This window comes from Corythoichthys intestinalis, chromosome 5 (genome assembly GCF_030265065.1).
Source record: "Corythoichthys intestinalis isolate RoL2023-P3 chromosome 5, ASM3026506v1, whole genome shotgun sequence".
Lineage (NCBI taxonomy): Eukaryota > Metazoa > Chordata > Actinopteri > Syngnathiformes > Syngnathidae > Corythoichthys > Corythoichthys intestinalis.
Window position 1 is genome coordinate 17,996,273 of NC_080399.1, and position 20,066 is coordinate 18,016,338.

Sequence of the window (20,066 nt, forward strand, 5' to 3'; positions counted from 1 at the left end):
CAACCGAGGAACCATTGGACAGACAAGGAAGCTTCGTGTTTTATATTATGTCAAATACTGGGGATCATGGGAAACGTTTTAATAAGGAGGTGGCTTGCATTTTGTGGGTGACAATGCGCCCTGTCCACTGAGAAGGCCACACGGCCGACGACCGGCGGCTTTTCGCACACCACCCTTGGTCCTCTTCGCGTGCCCGCCCACATAGTGCTTTCCTCGGCTTGGCCCCAAGCAGCCACCCACTCCAATGTCAGCCGGTTTGTCCACCCCACCGAGAATGTGCTATTTTCGGCGTTCATTCCACTCTCCACTCTCTGCAAAGAGCACTGCCTGCCCGCTGGAGCCGCAGCAGAACGACGAGCCGTAACTTGCTCGCCGCCAGGGGCTGGCCGATCGGTGAAGACAATCAACCCCGCTGCCATGTGTGACATGATTCGGGGTAGTTTTGTGTGATTTTTTTGTTTTCGAAAGGTGAGAAAAAGACTTGGAAAAGCCGCTCGGTTCGGGTTAGCATGTCGGCTGGCTGTCATGCCTCGTGTTTTGTTTACGCTCTTTCCTCCGTCTCCGAGGCTGAGAAATGACAAAAGCCGGACTAACTCCGGTGTCATAAAATACTGTTCAGAAGATTTTAAGAGGTTGGCAGTTTTGACCATTATGCAGTAATTTTGCCCTGTCGTACTGAATAAATGCATATTTAATATTTCATATTCCATTTAGCACAAGACTGTTATTTGTCATTAACATTTATTTAGCAATCGGGGCAAAATACTTAGATAAAAAGAATATCCTGTAAAAATATTGGAGTACAGAGATTGAAACAATGATGACATTTTGCTGTTCTCTGCCGTATTTTCCCATTCTGAATCTTCCCCCTCATTGGGCTGGATTCTAAATCAGCTGAAACTGTTACCCTGCCGACGTCATCGTCCAGCTGGGGATGCTAGAGTGCTTTAATGACAGGCGGGGCTAAACGGCAGATTAAAAGACTAATTTCTCGTCATCTGCGCTTTGCCAAATTGTCGTATATAGTCGATTTGTCTCAAAATATGATTTTATTTCACATAATAATGCTATTTAAGACTTTTTTTTCTGGTGTCATTGGCACTTTAACATTAGTTCATAATCATAAATTCATTCACTGGCTGCCATGGGCAGTGACAGACGTCGATCCATTTGGCAGTGAGTGAACGATCACTGACAGTTCCTCCCAATCCAAATGAATTGTACATCTATTGCCGTCAATAGCATTGACACATGATCAATCAGTGCCAGCCATCCTAGTTAAAATGGTTTTGATTTCTATCACCGTCAATGGCAGTGAATTAGTAAATTGCTAATAGCTGATTAAATAAAATTTCACGTCAGTTATATGTGTGTTGTTCCACTTCATTTGTGGCCGAAATGTTTAGAGTTGAATATATTATCCATCCAGTCTTACCGGTTGTTGCTGTCATGAGATCTTTCTTTCCACGGTCTCCTGCAAACTCCAGGAGGTGGGCAGGTAGGCAGAGGTGGAGGGGGAATGGAGGGCAATGGCGGCAAAGTCCTCTTGCCCTTACAAGAGCCAGGCCTTGAAATTGGGGTAGAAGGCGGTGTGTGGTGCTGGAAGGTTCTCTGAGGTTTTGGCAAAGGGTTAATAGACGGAGCTCCTGGCTCACTGTATACGTTCTCTGGATCTCCCTCTCTCCTCCACCGCGAACCAGCAGGCCGAGACACATCGAAAGTTCCAAAAATTGGTTCAATGCCACGTTTTTCTGTTTCTTCCAGTTCCTCTTTTGACGGTGGGCTGAAGTAATTCCCTGGAAAAGACAGCGATGTTCCACCAGAAACTTCTTTTGTTGCCTTTTCCAGTTTCTTAACATGAGTTAAAACAGTTTTCTTGTCTTGTGCCTGTTCTGTTGCCTTAGAAGCCCACAGTCCGCGTTCTAAAATCAGTTCTTTGTCCTTGTTTGTTGAGCCTTCTGGAGATTTAGCCCTCACATCCCCGAGCTTTCCGGCATTTTCCTTTCCTGAGTCTTGCCTGTCCCAGCTTACAAACCTCTTGCTGTTTGTTCGTTGGACCTCCGAAACTTTGAATTCCTTTTTTCTCACGGACTCAATTTCCTTCTGTGTTGTGCTAAATGGACAAATGTCCATTGAAATTGCTTGGATAGGATCCTTTTTGCCCTCCCATTGGGAGATTTTATCACGGATGCTTGCAGCCTTGACTCCTGCTTGGCACCTATTCAGCTTGCCGCACTGTCCGTTCTCCACGTTGGAAGTTCTCGGGTCACTGGTGCTAGCTGCTCTCCTGTGAGTCAGCATGTTGTCTGGAGGATCCTGGATGTCCTTCTGGCTGATTAAGGGGGAGATGGGACAAGTGGTGCGCACAGCAATGTCCCTCTTGTCTCTGTCTGCTGGTAGCCCACACACCTCTTGGCACTGGGGCACCACAGACGAGGGAGCCTCCCCAATATTCAAGCCACAGCACTGGAGCCTAGAACAGAAAGACAATATAAAATACACAAATCAAAAATGGTCTTGACTATCTTTACATTGGCTCTAAACTGTGGGGAAAAAAAGTAAGAGTAAAATACTGGCAGCTGTTATTCACAGAAGATTAAAAAAAAAAAAGGGAAACGCATATTTCACAGTAGATTCCTTAAATCTAATCATAGTTGAAAAAAATGAATTATTCATATTGTGATCTATACATGGTCTCTCTGGATGGTGGAGGTGAGATCACTGTGCTCCTATTATTGTGATCCCTCTTTCCAACTGATTTCAAACCCACATAATCATATTGGCAGTCAAGCATGCTGACTACTTAACTAAATAAGACCAATTTGAGCAGCTCAGAGGTGGGAAGAGTAGCCAAACATTTTACTCAAGTAAGAGTAGCATTACTTCAAAAATAATATTACTCAAGTAAAAGTAGTAAGTAAATGTACTCAAGTAAAAAAGTTTTTGGTGAAAAGAATACTCAAGTAAAGAGTAACACTGTGAGTAACGAAATTTGATTATTATTTTTTTTTTTTTAAACAACGGATTTTTTTTTAGCACAAAGTCACCTAAATGAACTGTTATTATTATACTGTACTATAACCTATTACATAACCACATTAAGCTAAAGCAGGCTAAAGGAATACAAAAAAATATTGAATTCCGGTGAGAGAAAAAAAAAAAAAATGTCAAAAAACTGAAATAAAGCATCATTCAACCAAAGCGCATGAGTGCCCCCTACTGGAGAAAACATATTTCCTATTATGAAACTAAAAGGATCATATTGGCGGTTTTCCGTGGTCAGTCGGTGCCAAATAAAAACAGGGAGAGAAGTTAAAATCCACGCTTTCGAGTCATGTTGACTGCAGCGCTTTATGTCAAATACTTAATTTTTTTACAGTGCTTTAAAGACGCCACACGATTGAACAGGCCGACATGATCATAGAGTGGCAAGCTCGAGAATAATGGAGTCATGTAATTACTGTTGCGGCGTCTTGTTAGTGAAAGTGGTAGAGCTACTGTTGGCATCTCTGGCAAAAAAAAAGAAGCAAAATCTAAGATGTTGAATAAAGAGGAAAAATGTAATGACTAGTGTAGCCCAAAGTAGCGGGGTAAGAGTAGCGTTTCTTCTTCACAAATCTACTTAAGTATAAGTGAAAAGTATGGCTTAGTAAAACTACTCTTAGAAGTACATTTTTATCAAAAAGTTACTCAAGTAAATGCAACAGAGTAAAAGTAACATGTACACCTCCACACCTCTGGAGCAGCTGCTGTGTATGTAGAATGTTCGGAAAACCTTATTCCCCGAGAATTTACAAAAGCATACGAGCAGCTAAACCTAGACTGGACTGTTAGCTCAGTAGTCAGTGCGCTCAACTGCCACAGAGACATTGCAAATTCAAACCCTGGTTGGCAGGGGCAGAATGACAAGAAGAATGCAGTTATGTCATCACAACAATCAGACCGATTAAGCATACATACTAGTCATTTGCTGTGAAACAACAGTTAAAATATGGTTCATTTAATGGGAGTTTGTAGTTCATTTGACAGTAAACTTTACAAAGCTGCCAGTATTTTACACTAAATTTATTTATTTATTTTTTTCCCAAGAGCTTTATATTTAATTTGAATTTTTGCGTTTCTTATAAAAGCAGCCTTTGCAACTCACCGTAATGATTTCCATTATTTACATTAGCTGCAATTAAACAAAATCTCTTGAACAGGCTAACTTGGAATGGTTTTGGAGTAGATCAACAGTTGCAACGCATGCAAGCAATTTTTACTTGCATCGAAAGTTCCGTTTTGTTTTGTTTTGTTTATTTGCTAAATATATTCTACAAATATCAAAGCATTTGGTCCCACAGTGTCAATTGAAACAGACTTGGTTGAACTTCATTTTGGAAAACAAGAATTCTAGTTGAAGGGAAAAAATCCCAGACATCTGCACGGTGCCTGTGTAACTCTGTAAAGATTAGTGAGTCATGACTCTTTGAACCTTTTGCAACAAGGTCAAAGTTTACAAGCTCAACACAGCGCTAGTCTATGTAAGCAATAGAAACAAAAGTCTACAAAAGAAGTGGGCGAGGTGTAGATCGAGCTTTTCTACAGCAAGCCAAACAACTTTTCTCAAATCCCCAAATCCATTCTTAAATTGAATTGCCAACAAACAGAGGAAATATGACCTTGCATTGGTTGACGTTTATGCTATCCAGAGGAAACCTCATGGGAAAATGAAATGTTTCTCTAAATAAAAGTATGCCCGACAAGAACATGTAACCAAGCAATCCTCGTCCAAATTGGATTTAGTTTTATTAGTTTGGCTCGTTCATTTCCTTTCTTGTGTCCAGTTTTCACTCAACTCCGTGTCCTTCAGTTGAAACAACAGTTTTTATAAAGGAAGAAGGAACAGAGGGGCGTAAAAAGTAGGTCAAAGAGAAAATCCAAGGAAAAGCATAGGACCTGCAGGGGGTTTGAATTAATGTTGAATTTGTTTATGATTAGGCAAGCGACTTAGGAGGTAGCTATTAGGATGAACAATAAGAAACACTTGCCAGACGGATTGAGATGAGGGTCATTGAGAGCAAAGGGAGGGGAATAGAAATAAGGACACAAAGAACCAGCTGAGCTAACACTGATCTAGTTGAGAAAAAGAATTCTGACAGTTTGTAGGAAAAATTTGACTGACAATCCATTGACAAGTATCCTAAAACCTGAAAACATGTAATACTTTTTCCAGACATTCCAACTGTCAACACAAAGAACAAAATCTGTTCATTGTAATCGAAAAAGCGCTAATGAGCGTTAAAAAACAATGACATATGGTCCGATGGCAAGAGGTCATTAGACAGTGAGAGCACATAGACAATAACAGTAACTAGATGGCTAATTGCCCTGCTCTTGTCCCTTGCTCCATTATATTTTACTGACGGATTTTGAGTTCATAGAACGACAATTTGCCTCAATTAGCTTAAACTTCTAAATGCTAATTATAAAAAGAAATATCTAATAAAACTACCTAACATCTTAAGTACATTACGCTAATAAAACTGCTAAAAAATTAGTTGAGAGACCTACCCGTTGACTGATTGGTAGATACAGTTGTCAGTGTTTGTACAGAGCAGCAGTGCCCTCCCACCAGTCATTGTGCTAGCAGCTGGCATCCTGAATGGGTAGACAGGAAGAGGACAACAATTGGTTAACACACAGTACAGTTAAGCTATACAACACTATGAATAGTAACTGTGACAAAAATAGGACATAATGGTATAAAGGTGCGTTGTATCATCTGATATATGTGCAATTTTTGTTTGTTTGTTTATGGACAATAAATACATACATTAATGCAGTTTTTCTCAATTGCTTTGGTACGTTTCTCAGATCAGACTTGCAATTCTCAAAACTACTTGTTCCATCCTCACAACATCGCATCACTAGTTCATATCAAAAAAGCAGTTTCTCATTCCTTTGAGCAAGTTGCAGTTGTTGCAGTTGTGCATTCATGCAAATGATTTTGTACAATTCTCGGCTGTTTCCTACAGTTGCATCTGCCATGATGGTCAAAATGGATTATCATGTGTCTCTAATGAATAGTCACACCACCCACAACATCTAGTTGTTACTTCATTGCATAAGCCTTTACATGCAAAATGAATGAACATGTTGTCAGAATATGTCAACATGTGTGTGCGTATTTCTGAGCATTTTCATTACTTAATTTTTGTAATTTATTTTAACGTGCAAAAATTTGTAATAGTTTGGGACAATGCGAGTTTCCACCATGCCAACATAATCCGGGAATGGTTTGCAACCCACAACAGAATGGTCATGCAGTTCCTACTTCCATACTCCCCATTCCGCAGTCCCATAGAAAATTTTTTCTCCACATGGAGATTGCAAGCCTCACAATCAGATGACTCTCCTGGATGTCATCAAGGCAGCATGCAATGTCATCACAGCAGATGCCTGCAGAGGCTGGGTAAGCCATTCGAGAAGATTCTCTACACGCTGTATAGCAAGAGAGGACATCCGTTGTGACGTGGATGAAAATTTGTGGCCAAACAAAGAGGAACGTCAAGATGTGTAGAAAGAATGGGTGAATAGTCCTGACAGCATTTGAAGTTTAGTTGTGCCGATTGTGTTATGTTCACATTTCTAATTTTGCTTTTATGTTATATTTCTTTGTGATACTCAGTGCTGTCTTTTGCTTTCTGTATTGCAATGACACGGTCTGTCAAGACATTGTAAAAACAGGAAAAGTGTCAACTGAATCTTGTCCAGTCTCTTGAAATGAATCTCCCACACACAAAGGTGTAACTTGCATTTTTCATCAAAACTAACCTACACCATCTTCAGCATCTGAGCCTTTTACCAGACTAACTGTTCAAGTGATAGCATAACTAAGCAATTTGACTCTCTTGTCTGTACAAAATGAAAAAAGGACTTGTAATTCTGACAACACTGACATGTTCATTGACACAGAAATTTAATTTTGAGCGATAGACTAAGTATTTTCCACAGAAAACTGGGTTTTGCAGGTAATCCATGTTCTTTTGCTACTTGTGCGACATGTAGTGATTGAACAAGTAGTTTTGAGAATTTCAATTCTGATCTGAGTAACGTACCAAAGCAATTGAGAAAAACAGTAACAGACATGAAGAGATCCTTGCATCTGATTTTGCAAAAAATATCATTTCCACCTGTACTAGTTTATCATTTTAAGATTTCCCTTGTCGCTATGATGCAGCAGTGTCTTTTAAATTCCTCTGCAGAGTAATATTCTTGTACCGATTTACAGATCAGCTGTCAGAGCCAACATCTGTGTCATCGGCATTCACATAACTATTGTCTTTGTCTGAAATATACATCATTTTTGTATTTTTTTAACAGGTACCCCTAATGTTCAGTCTGAGGCACCATAGTCAGGCTCCCACAACAAGCTGACAATCTTGTGTTCCCATAAACTTAACCTCTGAAACTGTTAATCTATTAGCATTTGTGGTGGATTTGTGTTTTGTTTTATAAATTTTACTACTTGCAGGTGGTCCCCGGGTTACAAACGAACGCCGTTCCTAGGCCGTTGATGTAACCTGAATTTCCGCATAAATAGGAATTAATCCTTTAGGTACCTCTAAATAGAAAATAACTGTCCAAAAACATGTATGTTACATCATATTAATTAGATCAAGTAAAAAAAAAGATACTGTGACGTACGTTGTGTTAAATGCCGATATATTGAATGACTATAAGGGCTTAAAAAAATAGAGAAAAAAAATATTCGTGCTCTACTCGGGACTGAGTCGCTTTGCTGAGAGAAAAGGACACTGTGGAAAGAGTAGGGAGGCAAGAAAGGGGAGATATCACGGCCGCTCAGGTCGCCTCTCCTAACGCGAGCCCGCCGTCCGAACTAAAAAATAAAAAAATAAAAAAAAAACGATTGGGACTCACAAGAGGAGTCGGCGCCGGGAGAGAAGAAGCGGCAGCAGCAGCAGCAAGAGAGTACTGTTTACGCGACAAAAAACAAAACAAAAAAAAAAGCACGACTTGAGACAGAACAGCGGACGAGACTTCGGCGTCGTAAAGTCGAAATCACGTAAGTTGGGTACGTCGTGGCCCGGGGACTACCTGTATAAATAATTTTATTGTGTCGATATTAAATATTTATTTTATAAATGAAGAATAATGACAAGCAACAGACAGGCAATGAGAAAAATAAGAATGTCGTTCTCACATCCCAACCATTATATATTTATAAATCTCCTATGGATCCACAAAATAACTTTGATGTTATCCGGGTGTACTTTATTGGAGATATGTGCTGCCAAGACAAGTGGGAGTGCTTCGCCACTTTGAAATTATTTTTTTGATTAATTTGTCAGAGCATAATGAAACTAGAGCCTTTTGGAAAGCAGGAAGGATCTGCCACATGGCTCATCATATTAGAAACCAGTCGTGCAGAGGCATTAGTTACTTTTAGGCCAACTCTAACAGTTGTGTGGCAAAAATGTCAACAAATAAAAGAAAATAGGTCAGGCTTGAATTTGGCTACACTGCTCTGGTGAATGGTTGCATGCTGCCATATTTAAAACATTCATGCCTTCCTTATATCATTTTGTGTGGGTACACAAAAAAGGATGACCTTCCATGACATACAGACATAATATAATTGGGCCTATCTATGAGTAACTATCTTACAATTGTTTCCTACTGAGAAGCATGCTGATTTATCACTCAAGCTCATTTGGCTAAAGGTTCAACATAGAGGTCTTCACTGCTTCGTCATTAGCACTAACTCAATCAACCACCAACCCCTCCAAACAAGACAAGAGTTTTTGTGAGGCATATACTAGTCAGCGTGTAGGCCCAAATTATTTTCAGATGTAAGCAGAACAGAGATCAAGTTTGAAGGGAAACATAGATGGTTTCTCCCTCCCCTTCTCTGTCTTAAATGACATAAATAACATAAATACTGGTCTCACAAGGGGGGGGGTTCTGAAAAATATATGTAGTGCCTTAGAGTTTTTTGTGATCAAATGGTCAGTGGAAAGATGGGAGAAACTAAAAGTTTGAGAGGGGGTGGGGTCAACTGGGGTTGTCAAAACTAAAGAGGAAAATGGATATTGCAAAGAATAATACAAGTATAGAATCACACTACCAAAACAACTCTCTTCCAGTCTGCCAGCCTCAATGTTTTGAGCCCGAAGGCCAGAAGGAAAAGCGCTTTTCAAGAAATACCTTAATGCCTTAATAAATATCGTTTTAAAAAATGCTTTTCAATTTGGATATAACCATGTTTGAGCATGTTTCCAACTGGACTCATTCACATTACATTTTGTTTCCTTGCTTGAACCTGTCAAGGAGTGCCTCCAAATTTATCCAATTGGCCAGTTTTACAGCTTTTAGTTGCTCAGGAAACGGCCGCTAATGCTCGGCGTCCTGTGGCTATCTGCCGTTATGGTGACCTCCTCACCCTTGAAGAAAGATGGCCACCATAACAATGCAGAAAGGGGTGAGGGAAGCCATCTGCTGGGGCCAATAAAAACTTTGCAGGAAACTGCAAACTTGAAGACCTCAACATGGTCCGGGCTCTTCTTCCTGATAGCCCTGGTGTAACTTAGAGTTGAAACTGGCAGCAGAGATTGTAATTGATTAAAACAGCATTCTCTATAGTAATCAGTTTCAAGCCCTGTTTTTTGAGGAATTGTTGTAATTGGATATATTGTTACAAGTGGGTTCGGCACTGTGGAATATCCTTATGTTACGCTTCTGATACTCCTGCTAAAAGTCTAAAACTTGTGAGTCCAGTTCTGTCCCCCATTCTGTTGCTTACATTGAACAGCAACATACCAGATTTTACATGATGCTAAATACAGTGGGGCAAATAAGTATTTAGCCAAACACTAATTGTGCAAGTTCTCCCATTTGAAAATATTAGAGAGGCCTGTAATTGTCAACATGGGTAAACCTCAACCATGAGAGGCAAAATGTGGGAAAAAAAAACAGAATATCGCATTGTTTGATTTTTTTTTAAGAATTTATTTGCAAATCATGGTGGAAAATAAGTATTTGGTTAATACCAAAAGTTCATCTCAATACTTTGTTATGTACGCTTTGTTGGCAATTACGGAGGCCAAACATTTTCTGTAACTCTTCACAAGCTTTTAACACTGTTGCTGGTATTTTGGCCCATTCCTCCATGCAGATCTCCTCTAGAGCAGTGATGTTTTGGGGCTGTCGTTGGGCAACACGGACTTTCAACTCCCTCCACAGATTTTCTATGGCGTTGAGATCTGGAGACTGGCTAGGCCACTCCAGGACCTTGAAATGCTTCTTACGAGGCCACTCCTTTGTTGCCCTGGCTGTGTGTTTGGGATCATTGTCATGCTGAAAGACCCAGCCACGTCTTATCTTCAATGCCCTTGCTGATGGAAGGAGATTTTCACTCAAAATCTCTCGATACATGGGCCCATTCATTCTTTCCTTTACACAGATCAGTCCTCCTGGTACCTTTACAGAAAAACAGCCCCAAAGCATGATGTTTCCACCCCCATGCTTCACAGTGGGTATGGTTATCTTCGGATGCAATTCAGTATTCTTTCTCCTCCAAACAAGAGAACCTGTGTTTCTACCAAAAAGTTCTATTTGGTTTCATCTGACCATAACACATTCTCCCAGTCCTCTTCTGGATCATTCAAATGCTCTCTACCGAACCGCAGACGGGCCTGGACGTGTACTTTCTTCAGCAGGGGGACACGTCTGGCAGTGCGGGATTTGAGTCCCTGGCGGCGCATTGTGTTACTGATAGTAGCCTTTGTTACTGTTGTTCCAGCTCTCTGTAGGCCATTCACTAGGTCCCCCAGTGTGGTTCTGGGATTTTTGCTCAACGTTCTTGTTATCATTTTGACGCCGCGGGGTGAGATCTTGCATGGAGCCCCAGATCGAGGGAGATTATCAGTGGTCTTGTATTTCTTCCATTTTCTAATAATTGCTCCCACAGTTGATTTCCCTATACCAAGCGTTCTACCTATTGAAGATTCAGTCTTCCCAGCCTGGTGCAGGTCTACAATTTTGTCTCTGGTGTCCTTCGACAGCTCTTTGGTCTTGGCCATAGTGGAGTTTGGAGTGTGACTGACTGAGATTGTGGACAGGTGTCTTTTATACCGATAATGAGTTAAAACAGGTGCCATTAATACAGGTAACGTGTGGAGCCTCGTTAGACCTCGTTAGAAGAAGTTAGACCTCTTTGACAGCCAGAAATCTTGCTTGTTTGTAGGTGACCAAATACTTATTTTCCACTCTAATTTGGAAATAAATTATTTAAAAATCAAAAAATGTGATTTTCTGTTTTTTTTTCCACATTCTGTCTCTCATGGTTGAGATTTACTCATGTTGACAATTACAGGCCTCTCTAATCTTTCCAAGTCGGAGAACTTGCACAATTGGTGGTTGACTAAATACTTTTTTGCCCCACTGTATCTTTAATCAAAAACAAAACAAAAACAAAAAAAACAGATTTTACCAATGGATGATAGCGCAATATACCAAAAATTGTAGCTTTCAGATTGTCCTTCCCTGAATCAGCAATAAACAACGATGATTTACTGTGAGCATCGATGGTCAGATGTCATTCTACAAATTAAAGATCATTTCCTAAAAACAAACACTGAACAATGGACAGCACAGCACACCCTCTTAAAATGCCTTAAAGCGTTTACTAGACAGATATAAAGGCGGGTCAGACGGACAGCATCAGCGTTAAGAATCAGTTGCATAACAAACCTTGTGGAAGATTATATCTCCTGTTGAAAATTTGGCAACTGAGGCTACCAAAACAAACAGACAATCATATATTCTCTTGGGTGACACTCTGGCTGACTGGTGCCACGTTGGATTTACCGACTATACACCCTTTTACTTGAAGTTATTCACATTCAATTTCTAAATATCAATAAGTGGCCCATAATTTTAAAGGCCCCCCATGAGTCATCACCTTATCGTGGTGGAGGGGTTTGCGTGTCTCAATGATCCTAGGAGCTATGTTGTCTGGGGCTTTAAGCCCCTGGTAGGGTCACCCATGGCAAACAGGTCCTAGGTGAGAGGCCAGACAAAGTATGGCTCAAAAAGACCCCTTATGATGAGCAAGATTATTGAACCCCAGTTTCCCTTGCCCGGACGCGGGTTACCGGGGCCCCCCTCTGGAGCCAGGCCTGGAGGTGGGGCTCGAAGGCAAGCGTCTGGTGGCCGGGCCTGTCCCCATGGGGCCCGGCCGGGCTCAGCCCGAAAAGGCAACGTGGGTTCCCCTTCCCATGGGCTCACCACCTGTGGGAGGGGCCAAAGGGGTCGGGTGCGTAGGGAGTTGGGCGGCAGCCAAAGGCGGGGGCCTTGGCGGTCCGACCCCCAGCTGCTGAAGCTAACTCTTGGGACATGGAATGTCACCTCTCTGGCAGGGAAGGAGCCTGAGCTGGTGTGTGAGGCAGAGAAGTTCCGACTAGATATAGTCGGACTCTCCTCCACACACAGCTTGGGTTCTGGTACCAATCCTCTCGAGAGGGGTTGGACTCTCTTCCACTCTGGAGTTGCCCATGGTGAGAGGCGCCGGGCAGGTGTGGGCATACTTATTGCCCCCCGGCTTGGCGCCTGTACGTTGGGGTTTACCCCGGTAGACGAGAGGGTAGCCTCCCTCCGCCTTCGGGTGGGGGGACGGGTTCTAACTGTTGTTTGTGCTTATGCACCGAACAGCAGTTCAGAATACCCACCCTTTTTGGAGTCCTTGGAGGGTGTGCTAGAGAGCGCCCCCTCTGGGGACTCCCTCGTTCTACTGGGGGACTTCAACGCTCACGTGGGCAATGACAGTGAGACCTGGAGGGGCGTGATTGGGAGGAACGGCCCCCCCGATCAGAACCCGAGTGGTGTTCTGTTATTGGACTTCTGTGCTCGTCACGGTTTGTCTATAACGAACACCATGTTCAAACATAGGGGTGTCCATATGTGCACTTGGCACCAGGACACCCTAGGCCGCAGTTCGATGATCGACTTCGTAATCGTGTCATCGGACTTGCGGCCGCATGTTTTGGACACTCGGGTGAAGAGAGGGGCGGAGCTGTCAACTGATCACCACCTGGTGGTGTGTTGGCTCCGATGGCGGGGGAAGATGCTGGCCAGACCTGGCAGGCCCAAACGTATTGTGAGGGTCTGCTGGGAACGTCTGGCAGAATCCCCTGTCAGAAAGAGTTTCAACACCCACCTCCGGCAGAACTTCTCCCTTGTCCCGGGGGAGGTGGGGGACATTGAGTCCGAGTGGGCCATGTTCCGCACCTCCATTGTTGAGGCGGCCGATCAGAGCTGTGGCCGTAAGGTGGTTGGTGCCTGTCGTGGCGGCAATCCCCGAACCCGCTGGTGGACACCAGCGGTAAGGGATGCCGTCAAGCTGAAGAAGGAGGCCTATCGGGCCTTTTTGGCCTGTGGGACTCCGGAGGCAGCTGACAGGTACCGGCTGGCCAAGCGGACTGCGGCCTCGGCGGTTGCCGAGGCAAAAACTCGGACATGGGAGGAGTTCGGTGAGGCCATGGAAAACGACTTCCGGATGGCTTCGAGGAAATTCTGGTCCACCATCCGGCGTCTGAGGAGGGGAAAGCAGTGCACTATTAACACTGTGTATAGTGAAGATGGTGTACTGCTGACCTCGACTCGGGACGTCGTGAGTCGGTGGAGAGAATACTTCGAAGCCCTCCTCAATTCCACCGACACGCCTTCCTTTGAGGAAGCAGAGTCTGGGGACTCTGAGGTGGGCTCTTCGATCTCTGGGGTTGAAGGCACTGAGGCGGTTGGTAAGCTCCTCGGTGGCAAGGCCCCGGGGGTGGATGAGATCCGCCCGGAGTTCCTAAAGGCTCTGGATGTTGTAGGGCTGTCATGGCTGACACGCCTCTACAACATCGCGTGGACATCGGGGACAGTGCCTCTGGATTGGCAGACCGGGGTGGTGGTCCCCCTTTTTAAAAAGGGGGACCGGAGGGTGTGTTCCAATTATAGAGGAATCACACTCCTCAGCCTCCCCGGTAAAGTCTATTCAGGGGTGCTGGAGAGGAGGGTCCGTCGGGAAGTCGAATCTCGGATTCAGGAGGAGCAGTGTGGTTTTCGTCCCGGCCGTGGAACAGTGGACCAGCTCTACACCCTCAGCAGGGTCCTCGAGGGTGCATGGGAGTTCGCCCAACCAGTCTACATGTGTTTTGTGGATTTGGAGAAGGCGTTCGACCGTGTGCCTAGGGGAATCCTGTGGAGGGTGCTCCGGGAGTACGGGGTACCGAGCCCCTTGGTAAGGGCTGTTCGGTCCCTGTACGACCGGTGTCAGAGTCTGGTCCGCATTGCCGGCAGTAAGTCGAATTCGTTCCCAGTGAGGGTTGGACTCCGCCAAGGCTGCCCTTTGTCACGGATTTTGTTCATAACTTTTATGGACAGAATTTCTAGGCGCAGCCGAAGCGTTGAGGGGGTCCGGTTTGGTGACCTCAGCATTGAATCTCTGCTTTTTGCAGATGATTTAGTGCTGTTGGCTTCATCAAGCCGTGACCTCCAACTCTCACTGGAGCGGTTCGCAGCTGAGTGTGAAGCGGTTGGGATGAAGATCAGCACCTCCAAATCCGAGACCATGGTCCTCAGTCGGAAAAGGGTGGAGTGCCCTCTCCGGGTCGGGGATGAGATCCTGCCCCAAGTGGAGGAGTTCAAGTATCTTGGGGTCTTGTTCACGAGTGACGGTAGGAGGGAGCGGGAGATCGACAGGCGAATCGGTGCGGCGTCTGCAGTAATGCGGACGCTGCACCGGTCCGTAGTGGTGAAGAAGGAGCTGAGCCGAAAGGCAAAGCTCTCGATTTACCAGTCGATCTACGTTCCTACCCTCACCTATGGTCACGAGCTTTGGGTCGTGACCGAAAGAACAAGATCCCGGATACAAGCGGCCGAAATGAGTTTCCTCCGCAGGGTGTCCGGGCTCTCCCTTAGAGATAGGGTGAGAAGCTCGGTCATCCGGGAGGGACTCGGCGTCGAGCCGCTACTCCTCCGCGTAGAGAGGAGCCAGCTGAGGTGGCTCGGGCATCTGGTTCGGATGCCTCCCGGACGCCTCCCTGGAGAGGTGTTCCGGGCATGTCCCACCGGCGGGAGGCCCCGGGGACGACCCAGGACACGCTGGAGAGACTATGTCTCTCGGCTGGCCTGGGAACGCCTTGGGATCCCGCCGGAGGAGCTGGTTGAAGTGGCTGGGGAGAGGGAAGTCTGGGCTTCCCTGTTAAAGCTGCTGCCCCCGCGACCCGACCCCGGAACAAGCGGAAGATAATGGATGGATGGATGGATAATTTTAAAGGGAATCACGAATAGAAAGACTTGTAGTTCTTAAAAGATAAACGTTATTATGAGTTAAAATAATTTGATATTGAAACCTCTCTTGTTGTTTTCGTTTTTACACAATTTGTAAAATTAGTTTAACTAGTAGGTCGCCATTGTTGTTGACATCGCAGGGCGGTGATGTCACACGGTTACGCTGCCGGGCTTCCAGAGTAGGACTTCAGCGACATAAACATGTCATGTGTTCAACTCTTTCAATTTGAACCCAAGACGAACATTATTGAGCATGACAGCACTGTCGATATTTCACAAAAGCAGCAAAAGCAAAATGAAGAGGAAAGACGGGATGAGATGAGACGAGAGTAGGAAAAAAACAGTGTTCTGCATAATGTGCTACGCTGGCGAATTTCACACCCAAAGCACTACTGTGCGCTTTCAACTTGCTTTATTTAGATGCATACAGACAGAACATACTAAAGATGCCTTAAGAAAATACTTAAACGTAGTAATATCGAATAAGGGTGGTTTAAATATGCTACGTGACTAATGTGGTCAACAGATCAACAATTTGCTTTAAAGCTACCACAAGAAAACACTCTGTTAGAGGGAAACACATGCAAAAAGTATTTTGAGGCAATGAAAAGGTAATAAAAGACTCAATAAAAATATATATAGTAACTATCCGCCGCTTTTAACCGATGAGTGCATGTGTTGGACATCTCGCCTAGGCATGTGCTGATTACCGGTTTCAAGGTATACCGTGGTATGGAAACGTCACGGTTTCATAACTGCAAAAATTTTCCATCATACCGCCCATAAGGTATTGGCTATTTTTTATGTCCGAAAAATGCAGGGAGAAATCCCTAGCTGCAAGGCTCCCTCACAGGTTGTTGCTCAGTGTCAAAGAGTCAGCTGTGCTCCACAATGGCTGGAGGAGGTGAAACTCCTGAACTTTTTCCCCCATCAAAGAAAATGAAATCGCTAGTATGGCAATAGTTCGGCTACAGAAAGGTTACAGATGGCCGCGGATTAGAGGAGGAGGGCCAACCGACATGCAAAACATGTTTGCGGAAGGTGGCTGCCGGGGAGGCAATACTTCAAATGTGATTTCGCATTTATACAAATTAAAGGTTAGTAAACATAATCATGAACCTTTCCCAGCAGCTACGAGAGTTAACTCCAGCGTGTTTAGTGTGTCTAGCGGTTGTAAAACATGTGTTTTTTTTTCTCTCTGGCAGCTGTCTCTGTTGAGAAAGAGGCTTGGTATGTATGTAAACATGATTTGAGTTATACACACGGGCCTTTTATGGCAAATAATTCAATTATTTTTGTTCTGATGGTAATAATGTTGAGCTGTGGCTGTGGGTTTGGGCTTCCCTAAAGCACTGTATGTCTTTTAATTTTTTAAGAATATTTCACTTTTTTTTTATTTATTTTAACTTAACATTATACTTATGTTCCAATTTGCTTGTATGTTTTGAAAATTAAAAAGCCTGTTCAATGGAAAAAAGTTGTGTTTTTTTTTAAACCCAGATACGCATTTTAGAGCTGCACTTGCAATACCATTATACCCTGAAACCATGATATTTTGTGCTTATGGTTATCATACTGTCAGAATCTCATACCGGCACATGCCTAGTCTTGCCACGTATAAGGAATTGCAGTAACCCGGTAGTATTCGACGAGTGACAGTGACAATATACGTCATCACCCCGAGCGTCCATTGCGTGCTTAAAACACAACGCCCTCCATAGGTCAAAACATGTACTAAATATTATAGATTTATAAATCAATGGCAATATTTCCCATGTTTCTAATAACATATTTTAGTAAAAGAGAACAATTGTGGCTTATTAGACCCTACAAGTCTTTACATCCGAGGTTCCCTTTAAATGCCCTTGCTGGCAACAGATGACTGTTATCTTCCTTTTTAATGATCTTTCGATTCAGACTATACTAAAAAGCTCTGTTGAAGTGTTCATTTCTGTTGTCTGAGCAGACACAGGTCCGTAAAGGTCACCAGTGTGAGTGTTTAATGTCAGACTCGTATTGATGGAGGAAGCATCAGTCTTTATGTTTACCCTGCCAGGTATCCTATTCATATCCAAGTCCCATCCAAGAGGCCTGATTCCAATCTAAGGATATAATTGACTTGTTTTTATACATTCCTATTTTCACTTAACACTGCCATTACACATATCTGAATTACGCCACTCTGAGCCATTGTGTAACTTGACTCTTGGACCACTACCTAAGCTTCCATGAAATCATTGATATTTTTCTCCTCTTCCTAAGTTATCTAACAAACTGCAATGAAAACAATACATCCTGTCTTAGAGTGATTACATAAGATAAGGATGAGAAATGAAAAGGAAATGCATGAGCACTGCTTCACTTCACTGACACTCACCGAGCGATCACCTGAGAGAGCGATTTATCTCCCTGACAGATTCCACATGCTCTGTTGGCTGTAAAAGCTGCTGACGAAGGGAGGACAAGAGCCGACTCGTGCCAATATGCCAATGTGCTCCACAGACACACGAATTCAAGTCGGTCTGGTATGTCTTGACTTAGTTTCCATTGGTGTTAATGCTTGGTGATAAAATGACATGGCTCTGCTTTTTAAGGACTTCTTGTCTTCTTACATTGTGCTTCATAACTGGCTTTATCGGGCTTCTGGGTTGCTGTCAGCGATTTGCTTCTCTCCCGAACAGCTGCTTCTCATCAAGATCCAAAGCTTCATCGCACCATCTAGGCCTGCAGAAACAGCTAAACGTGACTTCATCGTCCCGCGCTTTCCCTTCCCCCGAAACAGCACCGTTGCTCTCTTGTCTCTGCTTTCTAAATGCCTAAAAAGGACAAAAGTCGCTGGCTGCATTCGAGCGCCTTAAGTCAGGGTGCACACTTGAACCGTACGTACAAATAAAAAAATGAGGTTTTACTCAAAAAAGTGAGGCAACATGATCGGCCTTATTTGAATTTATGTAATGTAAAAGAGGGGAAAATATGTATTTTCTTTACTTTCGCTCTGCACCCACACTGAGTAGAGGACTCTATTCTTTAAAGATGTGGTCCACATTGGCCTGGGACAAACCCAAAACTACTATCAATGTAATTAAACTCAGAATGTCTGGTCAACTGTCTCTTTACGGTGTTTCTACCAAACCATTTTGCTTCAGCTGCCTTAATAAGGAGACAGGGAAGAAGACATGATGGCAAAGGAAGAGATGTATGGATGGGAAGGAGGGGGTCACGCAAATAAACAATGGAATTTTATCTCGGCTCAGCAGTCTCTCTCACTCTTTTACTCTCTCTGGTTGTGTCTCTGTCCTGCTCGGAGGGCCCTGCTGCTTTCCCAAGCTGATTTCATTGCAAGTCTTGGCCATGTGCCAAACAGGCCAACACTATGACTGTGTAGATGTGTGTCCAATTGGGATTGAGACATTTATTGGTACTGTACTGGATGTTTTCCATCCATTGATGCTCCCTGTAGGCAAAGGCTCAGTCCAAACCATTAAAAACTCATGTGTCCTGCTGTGCTGTGCCCCATCATCATCAGATATACAACACAATTATTGCATTTCTGAGATCCCATAGACTATGGTGTTTTTATTGTGTCTGCCTTTTCCAGTGAGATTTATAAGAATGAGCTAAATTATTACCTAGGCGAAGGCGTAAATAAACACCAAATTACACTTCAGAGTTTCTGATTGCTCCGTAATGAATGGTCATTTTCTTGTTTGTCTTTGTACCAGCAAACAGAATGGAATTGTTTAGTGTCTTGCAGAGCATTATTGTAAATTCAAGCTGCAAAAATAAGTCCAAAAGTATTTAAAAATGCAACTGTTGACATGGGATTAACCTCTAATTCATACACACCTGCTACTGCGATGTTAAAATGACACAAAACAGAAGGAAAACTTCAGAAAACCTCATGAGTAGCCTATCGGAGTTTACAAATGAATGTCCTGTAATTATATAACCACTTGGTTTAAATGGCTATAATTCAATGGACAGCACACAGTATTTAAATGCCTTCCAGTGTTTATTAGTCAGTTATATTGGTGGGTCGGACCGTGAGCATCAGCATTAAGCACACAGAATCGGTTGCATAAGAAAGCTTGCAGAACTTGGAAAGAATGAGTTAGCTGGGAAGGGGACATATTTATTAGGCATAACAAACAAATCTCTTGCTTCTCTCCATCTTGGGAGATCATCTTACATCTCGCAGATGGGGAGTCAGCTCCTCCTCCTGACTGTCAAAAAAGATCCCATCGGCTGAGCCCTTAACTCATCCCCAGTCTGCTCCCAATTATCCCACTGGCTCCACAAACTGGGGGCCAAAGCCAATGGTTTTTCAGGCCCTCCTCTAAACCGCTCTTACTTTGGCCCACTTAACCTCCTGCACAGCACTTTCTGTGTCAGATTAAACAGCTCCAACAACTTCATGCGGCATATGCAGGCAAAAAGCTTAAGACATTAAGGCTTCAACCCAGAGAAATGCATTCAAGATCCTGGAAACAAACTTGTAACTCAAAGTTTGACCACAATCCATACTTGTGACGCTTTGCTCGAAAAAAAATTTCCAACTGAGATCAAACATATTTGTAATAATTCATTCCTGAGTCCAATATGTTGCAATTTTGCAACTAGTATCAGCTGTATAGCTCATAGTTTGCATAACCTTTTAACATAATTATTTGCCATACGATCTATCAACCATTGTAATAAGAATCTGATAATGACACAAAATATTTTTA

General features: G+C 43.4%; 1 protein-coding gene across 2 annotated transcripts in view; it reads right to left on the reverse strand.

Annotated features, from left to right (window-relative positions):
- Window positions 1-20,066, reverse strand: part of si:dkey-82f1.1 (DENN domain-containing protein 2A) — a 59,715-nt gene that overhangs the window by 23,477 nt on the left and 16,172 nt on the right. For both annotated transcript variants that reach the window (XM_057837255.1, XM_057837254.1), the window contains 2 exons: window positions 5,554-5,640; window positions 1,436-2,473 (listed from right to left, as the gene is read on the reverse strand). In XM_057837255.1, coding sequence (XP_057693238.1) covers window positions 1,436-2,473; window positions 5,554-5,639 — 1,124 coding nt within the window. In that variant the 5' untranslated portion in view covers window position 5,640. The remainder of the gene's footprint in view (window positions 1-1,435; window positions 2,474-5,553; window positions 5,641-20,066) is intronic.